Source organism: Aotus nancymaae, unplaced genomic scaffold (genome assembly GCF_030222135.1).
Source record: "Aotus nancymaae isolate 86718 unplaced genomic scaffold, 86718_ANA_hifiasm-v0.15.2.pri h1tg000008l, whole genome shotgun sequence".
Lineage (NCBI taxonomy): Eukaryota > Metazoa > Chordata > Mammalia > Primates > Aotidae > Aotus > Aotus nancymaae.
In genome coordinates, this window is record NW_026988419.1 from 41801640 (window position 1) to 41823322 (window position 21683).

General features: G+C 40.5%; 1 protein-coding gene across 7 annotated transcripts in view; it reads right to left on the bottom strand.

The window, feature by feature from the left end:
* The window catches only part of MYO1B (myosin IB), a 185816-nt gene that overhangs the window by 114360 nt on the left and 49773 nt on the right, over positions 1–21683 (bottom strand). For all 7 annotated transcript variants that reach the window (XM_064373229.1, XM_064373227.1, XM_064373228.1 and 4 more), the window contains exon 3: positions 19116–19231. In XM_064373229.1, coding sequence (XP_064229299.1) covers positions 19116–19231 — 116 coding nt within the window. The remainder of the gene's footprint in view (positions 1–19115; positions 19232–21683) is intronic.

Sequence of the window (21683 nt, forward strand, 5' to 3'; positions counted from 1 at the left end):
CGACCAGGAAATAAAAAGTTCAAGTTCAGTAAGCTTAGAAGATGTCATGGTATTAACTTTGACTTGGGTCTTACCTATTTTCTATGTTTCCTTTGCTCTGAGCTTTAGAAAGCTACTTATCTTATTACATTGACTGTAAAATACTAAGCTGCCTCTGGTCAGCTTACTATGCAGATTACTATTTTGAATAGTAGGGGATATAATTTTTGAAACTGGGGAATATAATAATTAGTTCACATTCATCTTTTTCACATGCATATGAACTATAAAAACTAAAAAAGGCAATCGGTATGACTAAAATCTCTGCATACAAGAGCTTTTCTTTGCTTTGAGGGAGGAGGGGAAGATGGGTGGATAGATGCATGGATGGATGGATGGATAGATGGATGGACAGATGGATAAATGGATGGACAGATGGATGAATGGATGGTAGGAGGGTAAGGAGGGAGCATGAATGAATCTGCCTCACAATATACAAACCCTCCTTATAAGAAAAGCTAAAAATTTTCTCAGATAATTTTCATTTATTCACTTACATCTGCAACATTTGCAACTCTTACCAAATCTAAAAAAATCTTCAGTACACAAACAGACACACAGGTTTAGCAGAATAAAAAGTCTACAATTTAAAAATTATAGTGTATTAGTAGGTGACTGGCCATGATGTTGGCTGTTAATCATACAGCTAGTGTCATTGGTTGAATAAATAGGCTAATGGTTTCAATAATTACTAGCATAGGGATAAGTGGCATAGCTGTACCTTGTGCTAAAATAGGTGTGCCTTGGGGTAAAAAAGTAAGCTAGGGATGTTTTTCTCAAGAGAAACTTTGAAAGCCTATTGTCCTGACTCATATTATGGAAACAGAAACTCTTAATGCATTACCCAATAACCTGAAACTTTCCCATCTCTCCTGTGAAAAACGAATATTCTTCTCCTTTCTTAACAAAAAATATTCCTCTGTAATATTTTCTAAAATTTTCATATTTCTTCACCTTTTATCTTTGACTATAGTCATATTTGGAAAAAGAACTTAATTAAAGTTGTCCTTAAACACAACTTTAAGCTCCTGAATACAAGGGAAACTTTTATTTATTCATCATCCATCTAGCAAGAGCTGAATCCAAAAAAATTAACATTGCATTGGCTTAAGTTTCAAAGCTGGTTAGAAGCATTTTACCAGAATTCCCAATGGACGAATATGTGAATAAATATAGAAGAGACTAGCATTGAATTTTCTATTTTCCAGTGAAATCAGTAATATGAGAATTGGAACAAAGATGTATCTACTGCAATAAACTATCAAAGCACTAAAACATCCTCAAATACTCACATAATATCATCTATTTTTGTAAGCAATAGCAACCAAATGTAACACTACTAAAAGAGCCTTCATTCATAATAAACCAAAAAGCTACTAAAGTCTGCTGAACAGTAGTGTGAAAGAAAAAAGGTATAACATCAGAAACATGAAAAACGAGTGAACACTTTTACTTCTGTAGAAATGCATTCAAATAAAATTAAACTGGAAATGTGGAAATTCACCATGATTACAATTACTATTTTTTAAAAAAATTGAAAATATTTTAAGAGGGCTTTCATTCTAAATTATACTACTGAACTCATTTTTAAATTCACCCAGTTTACTTTCCATGGTATCCACAAGTTAAATTATCAAATAGCAACAACCTTACTGAAATAATCCTAGCAGACAGGAGACCATGTGATATATTAACTAACTCCCATTCCATTTTCCCTTCCTGGGCACAAGGGGAGACTGTATCTCCTGGCTTCCTTTGCAGTTAGGTTGGGCCCATGTGACTATGCACTGGCCAATGAAGAAGATCTTATTATGCTCTCTCTTCACCTTCCACAGCAATCTTAAAAGCCATGTGGGCCAGGCACAATGGCTGACACCTATAATCCCAGCACTTTGGGAGGACGAGGCAGGTGGATCACCGGAGGTCAGAAGCATGATACCAGCCTGACCAAAATGGTGAAACCCCGTCTCTACTAAAAATACAAAAAATTAGCTGGGCATGGTGGCGGTGCCTGTAATCCCAGCTCCTCAGGAGGCTGAGGCAGGAGAATCCCTTGAAAACAGGAGGTGGTCATTGCAGCGAGCTGAGGTCGTGCCACTACACTCCAGCCTGGGCGACAGAGCGAGACTGTCTCAAAAAAAAAAAAAGCCATATGTTCCAGATATTATAACTACAATACAGAAGCAGCTTGGGTATCTGAGTAACCACTTTTAGGAGAGCCTTTGAGAAAACCCATCTGATCCCCATCAAACTGTACCATTCATGAGAAACAAACCTTTGTTGTGTTATGCCTTGAGCTAGGAAGCCCTGTCACCCAAAAATAACCTACCTTATTCTAACAAATCGTCCCTTATACCCCCTTACAAGGTCTCAAACACACTTAGACTATAACTCAAGTATCATCTCCAACAGGTGGTAATTTTGTTAGCAAGCAGCATAAATTGCTGAAGGCTAAAAATAAATATTTCCTGAATACCTACTATGTACCTAATATAGTACATAGTAGTATATTATGTAATATATAATATACATAATATGCCTAATGCCAGGCCTCCAGAGTGAGGTGCGAGCATCCCAGGACGTGCCCAAGATGAGCCACTGGAGTATGACTATAAACAGCAGAACTTCCATTTGTATTTATTTATTCATAACTTTTAAAACACTCCCAGTGTTGTGTATATTTTATAATGCACACAATACATTAGGATGGTGTTAGTTGAAGTTAACTATAGATAAGCAAACATAGGCAGATTTTAAGACCACTGATCTTATAACAAAGTAAGTATAATGTATAGTCCCTCCTCAAAAGATGCTTGCTATTGTAGAAGTCCAATGGTTACACAGGAGACAATTAATGAGATATGTAAGATAAATAAAAGGTCATATGATTAATAAAATTAATCATATATAAATAAAAGGTCATGGTTGTGACAGAATGCATAATATGGACCACGTGTTAGGACCACCAAGTGACCTTTAGAGAAGAGGCTTCAAAATGGAGGTGGTTCCCCACATACCCCAAAAGATGAGTAGGATTTGAATATGTGGAGTGAGTAAAACAGAATAGTAGACCAGAGTGCCTGTAAAAGAGAAGAAATGAAGCAAACAGTGGGATTTCAGACACAGTAGGCAACAAGAGGGCAAGTGAAATAAATGTACAACTGATCACTAGCTACAAATTCATCAAACTCAATTTCTCTATTTTCACAGCCAGAATTTTTAATTAGTGCTAATTTTAAGAGTCCTATTCAAGATCAATGCAAATATATGTAAACAAAAAGTCTCTAAATATAAAAAATGACAAAGATTTTCAAAATTTAAAATCCATCTATACTATGTAAACTATGCCTATAAGACAAAGTATGACATTAACAATCATAGATATAATACTCTTATAATAAAAGTTAAGTTATGGAAAGGAAGCAGATGTTCAAAGTGTTCTGTGTCGTTTTCCATTTGTTTTAGGAGCAATGCCCAACACCCATGCACACGTTTCCACACTTCCTCCTTCCTCATACCCACATTCCAGGTAATGAGTAACCAGATAGCCGTGACTCGCTCATCATGTCATCTTAAATAGCTACATGTGTTCATTTTATAATTTATGCCTTTAACATCTTTCTACTTCAGTAACGTTTTTCTTTACTATATTTCCCTGACCTCAGATGAGATTCTGCCATTTTGAATGTCCCTGTTTTCATCCGTAATGCTATTCACGTGAGAAAAATATGCATAAGCCTCTGCTATTAATAATGGCCAAACCAATTATAAATATAGATAGAAGCAGCAGCAACACTGCATGGCCAAATGTGAGCCCTTAGCAACCCATCCTTCATGAAAATATAGAGGATAAAAGTAGAAATGAAACCCTCCGGTCTTAAGCAGGTAACCTAAGGTCTTCCGCAGGTAACCTATGATTATGCCTGCATGTGTTTTCCCAGGGTAGAGGTCTATGGTGCAAACCACCCCAATCATCTCTCCCTCCAGGTGCTTCCTAGGTTTTGGATGTTGATGTGGACTGAAGGAAAAAGATTAGTAGAAAATGTATATACTCTAACTTATTCCTCTATTGTTAAATTTACATGAAAGTAGGCTAAGTCATCTATAAGGCTTATGAAGTTCCTACTGTAATTGAGGATATGAGGACATTCTTTTTGGATCTCAAGCTGATCACCTATGCATCCAGTGAACACTAATATCCTAAGGGGAGGGCTTCACGGGGCTTTGTAGGGGTTAATAAAGGTTAAAATAAGTATTCTTCATAGCAAATGCTGCCCCTCCTAAATAACATTGTGACTCATCACCAATAGCAACTACAAGTTTTGCTGTAAAACAAATGAATTAACATCTGTTTACACTTATATCATTTCAACATTAAATCATTCACCACTCATTCATTAAAACATCACATTTAGACACATACACATTTAGGCATATTTAACAAGTCTGACATTTTTTTCTGGTTGATGACTGAAATGCAAGATGGCAATTTTTCCAGACACATAGTTTGTAATTTTAAGTAATTTCCTTATCCCAAACTCTCCTCCTATTACTTTGGAATAACCTTCATAATCCTTCAATCTTCCCAATGATTCAAGCAGATTGGTATTGGAATGTTTTATTAAAACTAAAAAATAGCTCTACATTCTCAACTCTAATACCATTTCCCTTTCCTGACAATTCAGGGCCATATGCCATAGCCAAAACTAGTCTTTTGCTTTATCTTCTATAAACTACAAAAGACACCTACTTCAAGAATTCCTTCTTTGGGTCGGGCATGGTGGCTCGTGCCTGTAATCCCAGCACTTTGGGAGGCTGAGGTGGGCAGATGACTTGATGTCAGGAGTTTGAGACCAGCCTGGTCAACATGGTAAAACCCCTTCTCTACTAAAAATACAAAAATTAGCCAGGCATGGTGGTGCATGCCTGTAATCCCAGCTACTTGGGTGGCTGAGGCAAAAGCATCGCTTGCAGCTGGGAGGCGGAGGCTGCAGTAAACTAAGATCGCGCCTCTGCACTCCAGCCTGGGCAAGAGTGTAAAATTCTGTCTCAAACAAAACAACAAAAAAAGAATTTCTTCTTTAAGACTCAACACAAGTGGCACCTTCAGAATTTCTGAACCCAGCAATTTTTCTGTGCTTCCAACTTGTTTTTTGTAAGTATACTGTTATATTAAAATGCGGCTTATGTAGCCCCCTGCAACCTACAACTAGAATAGACGATCCTTAAAGACAAAAACCATGTCTTCTACAGTTTCTAACAAATAGCAGCCCTCCCACCCCCCGCCAATCCATTCATTCATTCACTCACTCCACCAATATTTATGGAGTGGCTGCTCTATGCCAGGCATTGTTCTTATTACTGTGGATACAGAGATGGTAAAATAAACAAAGTGCAAGTGCTCACAGAGATGACATTCAAATGCAGAAGACAATAAAGTAACAAACGAATGAGCCCATGGTGAGATGTCAGGTAAGAACAAATGCTCTGAAGAAAAATAAAGTAGTCTAAGTGAATAACAGGTGATTGAGGCAGAAATTGCTATTTCAGGGAGTGTAGTTAGAGAAGGTTTTTCTGACTACTGAGCCATTTCCTGACTGCAGTAAGACAGCAAGTCAGCCCCTCTATGGCATAAGAATGATGCTGAAAGTGGCATGTTCAAGAAGCGCCGAGGAAGACAGTGTGGCTGGGGAGAGAGGGTGAGAGGGAAGTGGCCAGTGCCCAGATCAAGTGGAGCCATGCAGGCCACGAGGGAGCCACTGCAGGTTTTTGAGCAGCAAAGAAAAACAATCTGATGGAGATCTTTAAAAATGATCACTCTAGGTAGCAGCCATAACATTAATGGAGAAAAGAAAGTTAGGGGTTGAGGGGAGGGAGGAGGAGGCAACAGGAGAGTTGAAACAGGGACACAGGAGGCTACCACCATAATCCAAGTAAAGGAGCATGGTGGCCTGGGCATGCACGGTGGCAATGGGTGGTTAGGTTGATCAGGCTGGGATGCACAAGACCTGATGATGGACTGAGTGTGCAGTAGGAGAAAAGGAAAAAACAGTTTTTGCCATGAGTAACTAAAGGATGATGCTGCCACTGAACAAGGTGAGAAAGAGAAGAGGAAGTGGGGCAATCCTAAGTCTGGTTTGAAATGTGCCAAGGTTTCAGATGCTTTTAGCCAAAGAGATGTTGCAGAGCTGAACACAGCTGGACTGCCTGCAGGTCAGGCGAGAGATCCGGGTGGAGATCTAAATCTGGGAGGCATCGTCAGCACACAGAGGGTATTTGAAGCCCACGTGGGTTCATCAAAATAGTGCCTACAGAGGAGAAAAGCAAAGGTCCCAGAGGGGAGTCCCTGTCGAGGGGATGTTGAGGCTGGAGATGGAGCAGGCAGCAAGGTGAGGGGGAAAGACAGGAAAGTGTGGAGGCCAGAAAGCCAAATTTTAAAAGGGTTCCAGGAAGTAGGTGGTCATGTTGCCAAATGTTGCTGATAAAGACAGAGGAGGATTCAAAATTGACTGCTGGATTTGATAACATGGAGGTCACCAATGACCTTGAAAAGAAGTTTTAGTGGAGTGGGGGATGAAAGCCCAATCAGAGTGATTTACAAAAGTAAAAGAGATGAACTAGAAACAGTAAGCAGACACAACTTTTCAAATAGTTTGGTAATAAAAGAAAACCAATGGTGTGGTAGCTAGGAGATGTGAACTCAAGAGAAACATTGCAGCACGTTATGTTGCTGGGAATGGAAGAAGAAAGAAAAAAGGTAACGCAGTACAGAGCGGAGATAATAAGAGAAGTCCTCCAGGGCTCGGAGGGGTTGGATGGGATCCCGGGCACACAACACTCAAATGTTTATTGAGTTCAACTGTTGCTACCCTTAGACATGTCTTGGAAAAAGGTGGTCCACTAATTCAGTTTCTAAAATTCTATACAGAAACTCCAACAATAACCTGGCTTCAGGAAGGCAGCATTCAAGTATTTCAGGACAAGCTTTCTATGACTTCTTGAGAACAATATATACACATGTCCACATCTATGCTTATAAGAAGAGGTGTATCTGGTCTTTGTCTCAGGTTCCTAGCACAGAACTCCTAAAACCTTTGGAATTTCCTGAGTGATAGGAGTATCTTGTATTATTCACAACAAGTCCCTTTCACTCATACCCGAGTTTATGTAAATGAGGGGACTCAGGTGGGGCCCCTCAGTAGCATCAGGATAGGAATGTTTACCAGAAAGACCAAGGTGGTGATTAGAAGGGGGGAACTTTCAACCCCACTTCCCCACCACCAGGGAGGGGAGGGGAGCTAGAGATTGGGTTATAAAAACTTGAGCACGATTCTGTTTTTTTCTGGTGGGGATAAGGGGATCTAGATTGGTGAACAGACTGACATGCTGGGAAGGTGGTATTCCCAGCGTGCATGGAGGCTCTGCATACACACCCCCCACTGTGCCCTCTGCAGCTCTTCCAGTGGACTGTTCCTGTGTTGTATCCTTTATAACAAATCAGTAAATGTTAAAACAAAAAAAAGTGTCTTCCTGAGTTCTGTGAGTTGTTCTAGCAAAATTCTTGAACCTGAGGATCATGGAAACCCCCAAATGTGTGGGGATGGCTGAGCAGAAGTATAAGTAGCCAGGGTACCCCATTTGTGGCTGGTGTCTGAAGTGGGACACTCCTGTAGGTAGGACTAAGCCTTTGACCTGTGTGGTCTATGCTAACTCTGTGTAGTTAGTGTCAGAACTGAATTTGCCAGAGGCGTTAGAACCAGAGCAACTCTATCTTGAATAGGGGCTCAATAAAATAAGGCTGAGATCTACTGGGCTGCATTCCGAGAAGGTTAGGCATTCTTAGTCACAGGGTGAGATAGGAGGTCAGCACAAGATACAGGCTGTAAAGACCTTGCTGATAAAACAGCCCGCGGTAAAGAAGCTGGCTAAAACCCACCAAGATGGTGAAGCAACTCACCTCTTGGTGGTCTTCACTGCTCATTATACACTAATTATAATGCATTAGCATGCTAGAAGACACTACCACCAGCACCAGGACAGTTTACAAATGCCATGGCAACGTTGGGAAGTTACCCTATGTAGTCTAAAAAACAGGAGGAACCCTCAGTTCTGGTAATTGCCCTCCCCTTTCCCAGAAAACTCATGAATGAGCCACACCTAGTTTAGCATGTAATCAAGAAATAAACATAAAAATGGGCAACCGGCAGCCCTCAGGGCTGCTCTGTTCATGGGATGAAATAGCCATTCTTTACTTTTTTACTTTCTTAATAAACTTGCTTTCACTTTACTCTGTAGATTCACCTCGAATACTTTCTTGCACAGGATCCAAGAACCTTCTCTTGGGGGACCCCTTTCCAGTAAACAAATTGAATTGCTGGACACCCAGTTAATGTCAGACAACTGGTGTTGGGGGGAAAAAGTCACACACCTGGTATCAGAAATGATATTAGAAACATACAATTATCTGCTGTTAATTACCTGGAGCCATGCTCCTCTGGGCACCCACGGTTGCTTCATAAGACTATCTCCAGGCTATTTCAATTCCAGGGTTGCTTGGGACTCTGAATCTCTCCATCCCAGCCAGGAATTGTGACTGGCCTCTGATCCCCCTTTCTCCCTCTCTCTTCAGCTCTTCTGGTCAGCCACTGCATCCTGTGGATTTGCCTCTAAAGTGTCCTTCTCATCCCCAGATGAGCCTTCTGTCCTTGTCCCTTACTGCAAAAGTCTACCACGTCCCTAAACCTAAACCTCTCCTTGAGTTTCTCTTTCCCTGAACACCCAGAGCAGTTCAAATCCCAAGGCTGATCTTATCTCTCTGCCTACCTGCTTAAAAGTCTTTAGCGCACACATTCTTCATGACCTGGGTATACTCTTCCTCTTCCACCTCATCTGCACCTCCCAGCTTGCACTCCACGTTCCAACCTCAGGAGCCACACGCACTGAGATCACTGACGTGCAACGCTGTTCTAGCTCTGTCTGTCTCCCCTTCAGACCTTTGCATTTGCTGTTGCCTCTGCCTAGAACGTTGTTCTCCCAGCACATCACACATCTCTTCCTCTTACCCCTAGAGGATGATACTGAAATATAACATCTCAATAAGGTACTCCCTGGCTACCCTTTAAAACAGTAAACCACCCCTGGCTCCCCCACAGCCCTGATGCCCCTTCTCTGCTTCAAGTTTCTCCACAGCACTTGTCACAATCTAAAATATCATTTGTTCTATTAACTTCTCTTGTGTTTTGTCTCTCTCTGTGCTAGAATGTAAGCCCAAATGGGCCAAGATTTTTGTCCACTGTGTCCCCAATATCTACACTATTACATGGCACATAGTAGGCACTCAAATAATGTATGATGAATGACTAAGTCAACACTGTTCCCTCTGACTGGAAAATTCTCTCCTGAGCCTAGAAAATTCATCCATGCGGCAAACTCATCACCCAAGGGTCCCCCATCCCATCTTCTAGCTCCTCAGGCAGGGATGTACCTAATTTTCCAGGGGAACCACACCACTTACTGCTCATTCTCAGCCTCTTCTGTGAGTGCAAGGAGCTCTATTCATAATTACGATGGCGAGGCAACCAGCCTTACAGCTACAACAGGAGGCACACGGGCTGTCCAGGGCAAACCTGGACACGCCCCACCTTTTTTATGGCCGCTTTCTCCCTTCTGTATGTATGTATCAGTCTATCTCCCACACCAGCCTGTGAATCCTTAAGGGCAAATTCATCTTTGTATTCCCAGCACCTCAACATGTTGTGGATGCTTAATCATGTTTATCGGATGGATGAACAATCACTTGCACTTGGGAATCTGGGATCCCTAGGACAGGCTGGAACTGGAACCTGGGGCTGGTATGCCTGGGCCTGTTCCCGTCTACGTGAGTTTCTGCCCCTGTGGTGGCCCCATCTCCACCCTCAGTTCCCCAGTCTCATGAGTGGGGCCTCATACTCGCTCTGCTGAACTCCTTCCTTATCCCTGGCTTTGCTAACTCCCTGGGCTGGCTGGCTGGGGACCAGCTTTTGTCAGCCCCTGTTCAAACTCCCACAGGGCTCCTTTGGCCCTACCTACCCTGCCACACCAATCCCAGCAACAGACCATGGCAAAGATTCCAATTTCAACAACAAAGGGGTGGGGCCAGCACCCCTCCTTCCTCCCTGGACAGGGCTCCCCAGGTGGGTTCCAAGTGTAGCTCTCTCTGTCAGGGATGAAGTAATTACACTAATCCTTCTCAAGGCTGAGGCCTTAGTGCTGCTTCTCCAGATGAAATGGGTCTTTTCCAAAGTGTTGGAGAACTTCTCAGAGCCTGTCAAAGGCCAGCTACATTTTGGCAGGAAGCAGCTGTTTTGCTGAGAACCAAACTTTTCCCTTTAAGATTATATCACTGAAATTATCACATATGCTGGTGTGAACACAGGCTTGGCTTCACAAACCACATTTATACGATAATCTCTTTCGAGTCTGAGATGTGCCTTCGGTGAGAAGGGATACAAACTCTAATTGGGGGCCTAGAAATTAGGATTCTGAAACTGCCCAGATGTACCAGAAATACTTTTCAATTAACAAATGTATTCTTACATCATAACAATTTTCATGATAAAAACATCAGGCTGGCATCAAACCAATCTTCCTACTTGAGTTTTAAAAGCTTCATGATCTGGAAGAAAAATTAGCTGAGGTCTCTTTCTGTTAAGAGTATATATCCTGAAAAGAAACTGTTTTGAAAATAGCCCCAGTAAAGCAATACACTGGGAAGAAAACTTTGAGAGTGAAAGGCATGAAGTTCAATCTGTAGAGCATTTACAGAAGCTGATTAGGTGTGATGTTTCCCACTGCAGACCCAGCCTCAGGAAGCTGTCAAGTCAACAGCGGAGCCTGACCACCCCATGGATGCTGCACTGCTGATATGAAACTCACCCGTGTCAAGAAGTTTTCTAATCCTTGTTGTCCAGAATCAAACAAATATCCCCCAAGACTGACAGCAAACGCAGTGCCTGCCTTCTGCTTATTTTGACCCATGACAGTCATGCATAAAAGGAAAAGGGTAATTTGGGCTATTTTCAAGATAGTGTCATTACACACGAGATGTTTATTTAAGGCATCTAAGCTGGAAAGCAAACAAAGCTCTGATTCCCTTGTGTACAGGCTACTTGTGTAGATCCGAGGCCTGGACAGATGCAAAGCCTTGCAGACCACAGCCTGTCATCTATTGACTTACACTGCCTTAGATATGGCTCAGAGGGGGTTTTATAAGAATATCCTTTAAGATTCAATCTTTTCTTTTACAAAAGCTTCCCTTCCTCTCCTCTTCCCTTTTTCCCTCCTAACCAATGATGTGAACCATCTTGACTTCTAAATACTTAAGCTGGAGTTTAGTCTCTCCCACGAGACAGGAATTTTATCTGTTTTGTTCACTGCTGTATCCCACTGCCTAAAAGACTGCCTGGCACACGGTAGGCTCTCACTAAATATTTGCTCAGTAAATGAACATCTCTCCTACAGCAATAAATAAAAAGAATGCTACATGGGAAAGCATAAAACCCTTTTCTGCAACTTATTTTTGGAGATGTACTGGATCAATTTGAAGGCTCAACTATTCCAAAAGTAAAATGAAAGAAATAACACAGCAGCTCGGCGACATCCCATCAACACATACACGCACACACCCCCCCCCCGCCAAGAAAGCACTTTCACATCCAGTTACACAAGCAACCTCTACAGGAGAATTCAGAATCTAGCTGTCATAAGAAATCTCCAAATAAACACAACTTTATTTACAGAATTTCAACTCTGTTGCGGAGAAAAATACTGACTATGTAAAAGAAATAATATGTCAGTCTTCTGCCCTGCAATCTTAACCTAAGCTCTGTAGACTCAACCACAGCACGGGTACATTTTGAGATACAGCCAGAAATGTTCTTTATAACATTATTCTGGTTCGCTCTGAACGGAGTAAAATGGTAACAGGATCAACAAGGCCGCAAAACACACAAGCGTTATAGCAACATCATTCATGGGCAATGGCATGTGGTCCTGAAAAATCAGTCTGGCCCAAAAGTAGGGGTCAAAGAGTCCACAGACAGAGGGCTCACAGCTGGACAACTGACATTAGCACCATCCCAGATCCCCCCACTAATTACTTACCCATTTTTTAGTGCGGGTAACCAGAAATTATTCAAAGCTGTAAGCCACTTTTCTAAGTCTTAACATTTGTTGCTGAGTTTTTCATTTACTAACAGGGAAAGACTGCTTCACATTGTGATTGCAATGCCTAAGGTAATACGGCCATCACATTATATACTAACTTAAGAAGGACACATTGCAGATCATTCCTGGGCTATGATCACCAGAGGGCTTGTTGCCAGGTGCCACAAGATATTCTTCTAGTGGTGAGTTCCCTCCAAACAAATACTTAGAGTTGAAGAGCACCATAAAAATATTTTTGCTTTAAAAAATAAAAAATTCTCATTATACTGCATGAAATTTTGAATAAACTCCACAAATATCCAATCAAGTACATTTTTATTTCATTGAACGCCCAGTTATACCACAGGTAAAATGTAATGAAAAATCACTAAAATCTCTTTTATTTTACGGTTGTTGAGCTCTTAAGAGAAAAGCACTGGAGACAGCCACAGAGATGTGCAGGATAAAGACTCTAACCTAGAAGCTTCTATCTCATTCAAGAGGGTGACACCAACACCCACTCAGCCATAGTAAGAAGAGGTGGTGTGTAAGGCCACATGAGTGGTCTGATAACTCAGGGCAGTGCAAGTCCCTTGTGGGTTATGCTGGGGCTGACCATGCCTTTCAGACGACCACAGGAGACTGGCAGGATTTTAACAATGGAGAAAAGGTATAGGGTAGGAGACGTGGAAAGGAGAAGACATGAATGGCTCTAACTCAAAAGGAGATTCCACAAAGGAGAGGAGTGTGTTAGGGGGAGAGCAGGGAGGAGCGCTAAAGCTGGACTGCAAAGGGTCTTGAACATGAGGCCAAAGGAACTGGGAGTAACAGGGAGCTTGTGAAGGTTTCTAGGGAGGGGAGTAACATGATCTGATTTTAGAAGGTCCATCTGTTGGCCATAAACTGCATCAACTGCTGCAAGGTCAAAATCACACAACAAAAAAGGCCAGTGGATTTGGGAACTAAAATAGCTGAAGGTGCACTGTCACCGTGCTATTTCAACCAAGTGGAAGGAGACTAAGTATTGGCCGAGTATCCTTTAACTTAGCCAAAACGTTTGGGACTAGAAGTGTTTTAGATTTCAAATTTTTTCAGATTTTGGAACATCTGCAGATACAAAATTATATTGGGTATAGGACCCAAGTCTAAACACGAAATTCACTGATGTTTAATATACACCTTATACACATAGCCTGAAGGTAACTTTATTTTTATCTTGGGGAATAGAATCAATTCTATGTTGCATGACAGCATTTTGACTGCATTTGGAGGTCAGGAGTGGTGTTTTCCACTTGGGGTGTCATGTCGCAATCAAAAAGTTCCTGATTTCATATCATTTCAGATTGAGGATTTTCAGATTAGAGACGCTCAACCTGTAGTTTCATTATTTCCCTCATCTCTCCCTTCTCAGCCTTTCCTTATCAATGCTATTTGGGAATCTGACGCAGTTCTCAGTGAATCCAGTTACTAAGTTTTCTGAAATGTACTAAGTCCTCCCTGGAATACATTGTTTACATTTCTTACTTTCAAATAACTTAAAAATCTTACTGGAAAGACATCACTTACCTACTTAGACAAGCAAATGGTGGTATAGACTCTGCCACACAGCACAGTCACATTTCCGTGGGGATGCCACCCAATGATATTCTGCTCAAAGGTGTGGCTTAACACATAACGGGGACAGGAGTTCAGAAAAGGAAAGGAGCTGCAGAGAAGGAGTCCAGCTGAGGAGTTACATGTTTGGGGGACTAACAGTCCCACAAATGATAACAGAAAGCCATTTTAGAAAATAAAAAAGGTAAGAAACCAATCTATACATTTCCATGATCTGAAAGTCATACATTTACACAGAATGGGATTATTTTTTAATTATCTAAAATTTAAAGAAAGATGAATTCCAGACACTTTTAAAAACATGTGAATTACAAAAGTATCTGGGTGCTTTTGCAGACTAACAGTGGATACAGCTCAAATTAAATTACAAATGTAAGCCAGACACAGTGGCATGTGCCTATAGTCCCACCTACTCAGGAGGCAGGAGGATCTCTTTAGCCCAGAAATTGAAACCAGCCTGGACGACATAGCAAGACTTTATCTCTTTATTAAAAAACAAAAAAAAAGAAAAGGAAGAAAAGAAAAGACCTGACCAGGCGCAGTGGCTCACATGTGTAATCTCAGCACTTTGAGAGGCTGAGGTAGGTGGATCACAATGTCAGAAGTTCGCCAGCCTGGCCAAGAAACCAGACTGGCCAATATGGTGAAACTGCATCTCTACTAAAAATACAAAAATTAGCCGGGCATGATGGTGGGCACCTGTACTCCCAGCTACTCAGGAGGCTGAGGCAGGAGAATTGTTTGAGCCCAGAGGCAGAGGTTGCAGTGAGCCAAGATCACTCCATTGCACTCCAGCCTGGGGGACAGAACAAGACCCCAACTCAAAAAAAAAAAAATTTTAACAAGTAAATTTCAAATGTAATATTGTGTAAGTTAATTGGCAAAGTTTCAAAGTATGTAGTCTGAGCAGCTGCTTAAGTTGTTCTCTATTCAAACGGGAAACTAAATTCATGAAATGTTTATAGTTAGAATGCATCAAAAGCCAAGGTCATCTTACCTACCCTCTAACATCACAAACATCCTGTTTGAGAATGCCAGGTTGTTTTAGTAGGGAACCACGTTAGCATTGACCCTGTTTCAAAATACTGTCAAAGATGAACATTCACAAAGAATAATGCAGGAAAATACATTAAAGGAAATGGCAAATGTCCCACCATGCAGAAAGTAGTGAGACAGAGCATGGGAGATGCAGGAAGTGTGTCCCACACACCTTATTATTACAGCAATTGCTATAATTCTCATTGTTAGTAGAAGCGGCTCTCCTTTCCCACAAAGTTACGGCAGATTCCATGCTAAGCACTTATTATATATTAGATCATTATATTATCTAAATATCAACTACATATTTGGCCCTTACAAAAATCCCAGCTCTTAATTAATAATTATTTTCCCACTGAATAAGCAAATTATTTAATTTCTCTGAGCTGAAGTTTCTTCAAGTAATTTTCTCAAGATTATACAGCTTGTAAATGGAAGAACTGGGACTTGAACTCGAGTCCTGTTTGACATGTTTTTAAATGAACCCTTATTAAATTCTTAGACAACTCATCCCTTAAAAAAAACATTAAATTGTAAATGTGGCAAAAGCAATAAATCTAGCCTCAGCGAGGAGCAAGTGAGGAAAGTTCCTCCCTAAAGAGTTCTTCCGCAATTTGAGGTCTGAAGGGAGAACACAAGTTGCTTTGGTGAAGGAGGGAAAAGCATTCCAGGCAGAAGGCACAGAATCATGTGCAAGGATGCGCTCATGGGAGGGAATGAGGTGAGGGTGGGTGGGAACTGAGAGAACAAAGCAAGATGAGGGGGAATGAGAGGGATCTGGCAACCTCGGATGCATTAGTAAAGCTGTACCTTGCCCATCATGTAAGTGCTTTGTAAGCCATGGTAAAAAGTCTTTTTCTTATCATAAGCACACTATGAATGTATTTTATTTTAGTGCTGGTGATGGTTCTTTTCCCTGGGGGTGAGGGGTGTGAACTAGAGTAGCTGCGCCATGCCGCCTCCTACAGGAATCTTCTAGGTGCCAGGATAAAAATGTATATTCTGGAGCATGAACTTCTATGATCTAGAATAGACTTCTAAACATTCTCTATCTACTCAAATATTATATATCTAAACATTCCCAGAGGGCAGATTTAAGCTGAAAATGCAAAAAGAGTATGTGGACAACTGCTGGAGGTAAACTGAGGCATAGTCAAGATTATCCTGGAGGGTTTGTGGTACAGAAACACAGGCACACCAAGGGTAGTGGGGTGGAAGTACACAGGAAGAGGCCTGTCATGAAAATGGCAAGCCCATTTCCAACCAAGAGGGGCAACTGATGTCAATACCCGGCTCCACTCCCACCAGCTGTGTGGCTTTGGATAAGTTTCTTGATCTTTCTGTGACAATTTCCCCATTTGTAATAGTGCCTACCTCACAAGATTATTTTGAGAATGAAATGAGTTATAAAACATATAAAATATTATCTCCAGGTGGATAGTGAATAAAAGGAGAAAAAAAAACATAGAAAATATTTAGAGCAGTACCCACATATAGTAAGTACTTAATAAATCTTAGCCATAAATATTTTTGTTATTACTACTACTATTGTTAAAGATCACAAATTACAGTAAGTAGCTAAGAAAGAAAAACATTTTAAATATAGATCTAAAGCAACACATTCTCAGACATATATGTGCATAAAAATTACCCAGAAACCTTGTGAAAAATGTAGATTCCTGGCTTATCAGAAGTTAAGATCTAGGAAACCAGATTTTTTCATAAGCCACTGGAGGAGATTCTGATACAATTGGTCCAAGCAACATATTTTGAGAAGTGGGGCTTCGAGGTCTAGAATTTAAAATATTCAGGTATCGAATAAAGTATGTCATCACAGGGCTTAACTACCAGGTTAACTTTATAAAACAAATTTCAGATTTTCTTTGTCTTAAGGCAGAATGAAACAGGATCACTTGTACTATCTACTTCTAGAAGAAAACTGAATAATCAGAAACTGCTTGACTGGTTAAATATATAGTGTTTAGTTTTTAATAACCATTTGCCTACATTTAAATAATAATCTTTAGTTTCAAACAGCCCAAATACATCACTGCATGCTGTTTATCAAGAGAAACTAAAATAAGCATCTGGACAGTGGTATATATATGTTCCTTAGTTATTAGATTTTATGTTCTAACAAAATTAATAAAGCCAATCTTTAATCATACAGAGAAAATCCTTTCTGCTAGGACATAATGAAGACCTTCTGCAGGTTCTTTCACTTCGGCTCAGGGTTTCTCAGCCTTGGCACTATGGACATGGTTAACAGGTAATGCCTTAGTGTGGGCTGCATGTGCACTGAAGGATGCTTAGCAGCACCCCTGACCCACTGGCAGCAAGCACCCTCCAACCCAGTTTCACAACCAAAAATGTCTCCAGACATTGTCAACTGTCCCCTGGGAGATAAAACGGTCTTATTTTGAGAACTACTGCTTGCACTCAAGAGACTGAAAATGTCTCAACTCTAGAAGTGACCCAAGCTGGCAGCTTAACCATTTTCAAATGCCCCGCTACCAATATGCCAATGACCAATTAATCTTTTCCACAGTTAAGACATTTTCTGAACATGTCCTCATCAATATCTACATGCGCATATGTTTACATGCATTTCGAGATGATTTGGGGTTATTTGCAGCATATCATCTGTTTTGAGAGAAAAAGTACTGCAAAAAAGTAATAGCAACGGTGGTAACAATGAACAAAATAGCTTTGTAAAATGACTGGCACCTTCCCAGGCACTTCTGTATACATTAGTCCCAGCCCACATTCACCAGCAGTTCACAAATATTCTAAATCTGCATTCAACAGTTTATTGCATGTCAGGTACTGTGCTGCATCAACCAACTCCACTCCAAAAGACACCATGCACCACTTGCAGCAACTGACAATCGTAACTGCATGGATTCTGGTAAAATGCATGCATGCCCATAGGAGAGAAGGCAGGAAATGTTTCTGCCTAACCAACAAGTGGAGAAGTCTGAGGGTCTCAACTCATTACACAACTTGGCCCAACTCAGCATATTTCTCTTTCCTTTTCTTTAAAGAAAAGGAAAAGTAAATGTCCAGTAGTGGACATGAGAATGTAGTGAACAAATTCATCTTGAAACACTAAAATGTAACAAAACCTGAGAAAGAAAAAGTTCAAGGTATTGTTTGTGATACTTTCCGGGTATTCTCCCTCTAACTTTCTTTTTCAGATATTTTTATTGGAGGGGAATTGAAAGTTCTAGGGTCGAATAACCTGGTTCTACCACTGATCTACCAAATCTAAAAAAACTTTTCCAGTGTTGTGTTTCAGTCATTAAGACTAGACGGCCGGGCGCGGTGGCTCACGCCTGTAATCCCAGCACTTTGGGAGGCCGAGGAGGGTGGATCACGAGGTCAAGAGATCGAGACCATCCTGGTCAACATGGTGAAACCCCGTCTCTACTAAAAATACAAAAAATTAGCTGGGCATGGTGGCGCGTGCCTGTAATCCCAGCTACTCAGGAGGCGGAGGTTGCAGTGAGCCGAGATCGCGCCATTGCACTCCAGCCTGGGTAACAAGAGTGAAACTCCGTCTCAAAAAAAAAAAAAAAAAAAGACTAGACAACAAAATTCTAGTAGCATAAAGTGGCCGAATCATTTTGGTATCTCTTAATAAGCACGTCAACAAAGAACTATGAAGGAGCAGACAAACAGAATCTACAGCTACTGTGAAGGAATCATTTCCACTGACAAGTGGCCTTCTTCAGAAAAATGAAACAAGCGACTTTCCAGGTAAAGTGAAATCACTGGCCTATCCCACGTATCTGGGAATGATGTCTGCAAAAATTATAAACGGAAGGTATTCTTTGGTCCTTTTACCCAAACACCATCATACAACCCAACACTTGGGATTTTTCTTGGCCCAACAAGACTATGAAAACGCTGCTTAGGCTCTTTATGATAATAAACAACGCACATTCCTGTTTTATTTGCAAAAATAATTAGTAGCAGCTGCTACTTGCACAGAAGTTTGAACAGAAAATATTTTACATCCTGAATCCAAATATTTCAGAAGTGTCTGACGTCAAATGAAGTATTCTGCCTTTTTTTAATTTAAAATAAATAACAATTAACATCTTCATACTTTTATCAAACTTTGAAAAAGAAACTGACAAAAACATTTTCCTGAAACTCAAAAGAGACAGCTGCACACATCTGTCAGCTACACATCTCTGGAGTAGAAGAGAAACTTAATGCTTTAGTACAGTACTTACATGTGAGGGCTCAGTTCATAAAAATTTCTGTTCCTGTATTCTTCCACTTTCTCTGGTGAATAAATGGGCAAAGATCGGTATGGGTTAACAGATATAACCACACTTCCAATGTATGTCTGCAAAAGAAAGAACAGAACACGCCCATTATAATACACAAGATGTATTCTAACGTCTTAAGCTTTAGTGTCGTTTGGTTTTGACCTTTTAAAATCAACACTAGTTCTGCTTCACCATTCACTGTATACTTTTTAAGAATGCTTTACATCTCTGAAGACAGATGGTGAACAATGTTTATTCATTTTGCTGATAAATGGAAACCATACATTTATATATTTTAAATCCTTTCAAAAATAAAACTCTGAACTAATTTATGATTATGGGTAAGAGTTCTCCAAAGCTCTGTTATACTTTCCAAAAATTTTGTCACCAAGCTAACTGTAAGCAAGAGCCATGCTCTCCCTGATTCTGGACAGAGCTGTAGTTCCCTTCTTCCCTCATTTTTATCCACCTTTTCAGTCAACAGTAACCCAGGGTTCCCCTCCTCTCTATCCACACCTCATAGGGCCTTCCCTCTGGAACTGGCCCTCTGGAAGTCTGTCAATCTTTCTACAATGGGCTCAGATCACGTTAAATTCAGAACCACAGCTGCAGTTATCTCCTGGACATTCAAACAACATAATCTCATTATATCTAATATATTACAATATCAGAATTTTAGTGTCAAATTTAAATGTACTTTCCAGAAAGTACATTTAATGTCGACATTTAAATTTAATGTCAAATTTACATTTAATGTAAAATTTAAATGTACTTTCTGAGGGATCAATGCCATATTTTAGCACGCACTAACCTCTCACTGAACTTTAAACCAGAACACAATTTCTCTACCTTTCTACTTCGACCCTAAATTCCTGGCAGCACCAGTGATGCTGGTTTAGTTCCTTTTGTGCAACGCCAAGGACAATGACACAAGCAAATGTCACTTAACTGTAACTTATCTTGGCAGTTCCATTTTCCCCTTCAGTTTCAACATCATAAAGACAGAAAAGGGAGAAAAAGATGCCAACAAAAGTGGTAAAGTGATAAATGAGGTGATAAAGTGATGAGCAATAAAACTTTTAAAAAGAAAAAGGTTCATAAAGGAAAGAAACAAACAAAAGGACAAAAGACCTTCAACTTCCCACCTTTCCAATGCCATCCCACAAAAGTTAGCATTTTTAGAGCAACAAGTTTTTCCAGTATTACCACCACTGGGATTCAGAAAGATTGTCCGATCTTTCTAGAAAATTAAACAGAACAGAACATGAAGGAACGCAGAAATGTTCTGCTGACTTTTTTTTTTTTACAGGGGTCACAATATAAATTATGAAGGATTTTCCCCCAAATTGGAAAACTGAACAGGATACACACACACACACACACACACACACACACACACACACACACACCCTCCCCTCCCCCCCCCCCCACACACTCACTTACTTTCATCCTATAAGAATATAATCTTGTCAAGGGAAGACAAGATTGCTGCTGTAAAAGAAAATTCTCAGTTCCCATGTAATTTTTCACATTTACTTCTAACATTCTATCACTAGCACCCAATTAATCTGGCCTGATAAACGACAGCAAGACTTTCTCAAGGTTTCCTGGTTGTCCTCACACTGCAACCCACCTGGGAGATGGGAGATGTCTCCCAATGACACTGTCACAGCAAACATCAGATGGGAGATTACTGACACTGAATACTTGTCTGAATAGCTTCTAGCTAATAATACATTAGGATTAGTAGCCTTGGTAAATCTGAAAATATAGCCATTGGTTATTTCTTTAACATCTGTTGGTTAAAAAATCAGCCTTCTTGAAGTAGAAAAGTACTATTTGAATCCTTCTTCCTTTTCAGGTAATTTCTTGAATACAATAGTTTCTAAAATATATGGATTTGCTGTTTGCAGAGAAACTGGTTACTGGGTTGCTCTTTAAAACCAAACTTCATAGTGGTTAAGTTCTTGATAAAAATCTGCCTTTGTGGCATTCTTGCATAGAAACAAACTCTGTTGGCTCCAATTCAAAATCAAAAGCCATACTAATAAGCTGTGTTTCTTTTTGTTCCTTGTGACTGCTACACATACCGAGTTCCGTGTGTGTGTTTTCCCCCAGCTGCATCTCCATCATCTAGAACAGTGTCTGGCCCATGATGATGTACAATAAATATTTGTTAACTAAGCAACCGAATCACACAGGGTACATTCATCACTAATTGGAGGGGACGAACCACTGAAACACATATAATTATTCTTGCGTTGAAATGTAACACCAAATATACCATACTCAGTGCCTAGCATTTGAATCAGCCTGTATGCCACGTGCTACTGTCAGAGGTGTTTGAACCAGAGCGACCCCATCTTGAACCAAAGCAACCCATTTTACCCAGGGGCTAGATAAAATAAGGCTGACACCTACTGGGCTACATTCCCAGAAGATGATGTATTCTGAGTTACAGGATGAGGTAGGAGGTCAGCATGAGATACAGGTCATAAAGATGTTGCTGATAAAACAGGCTGCAGTAAA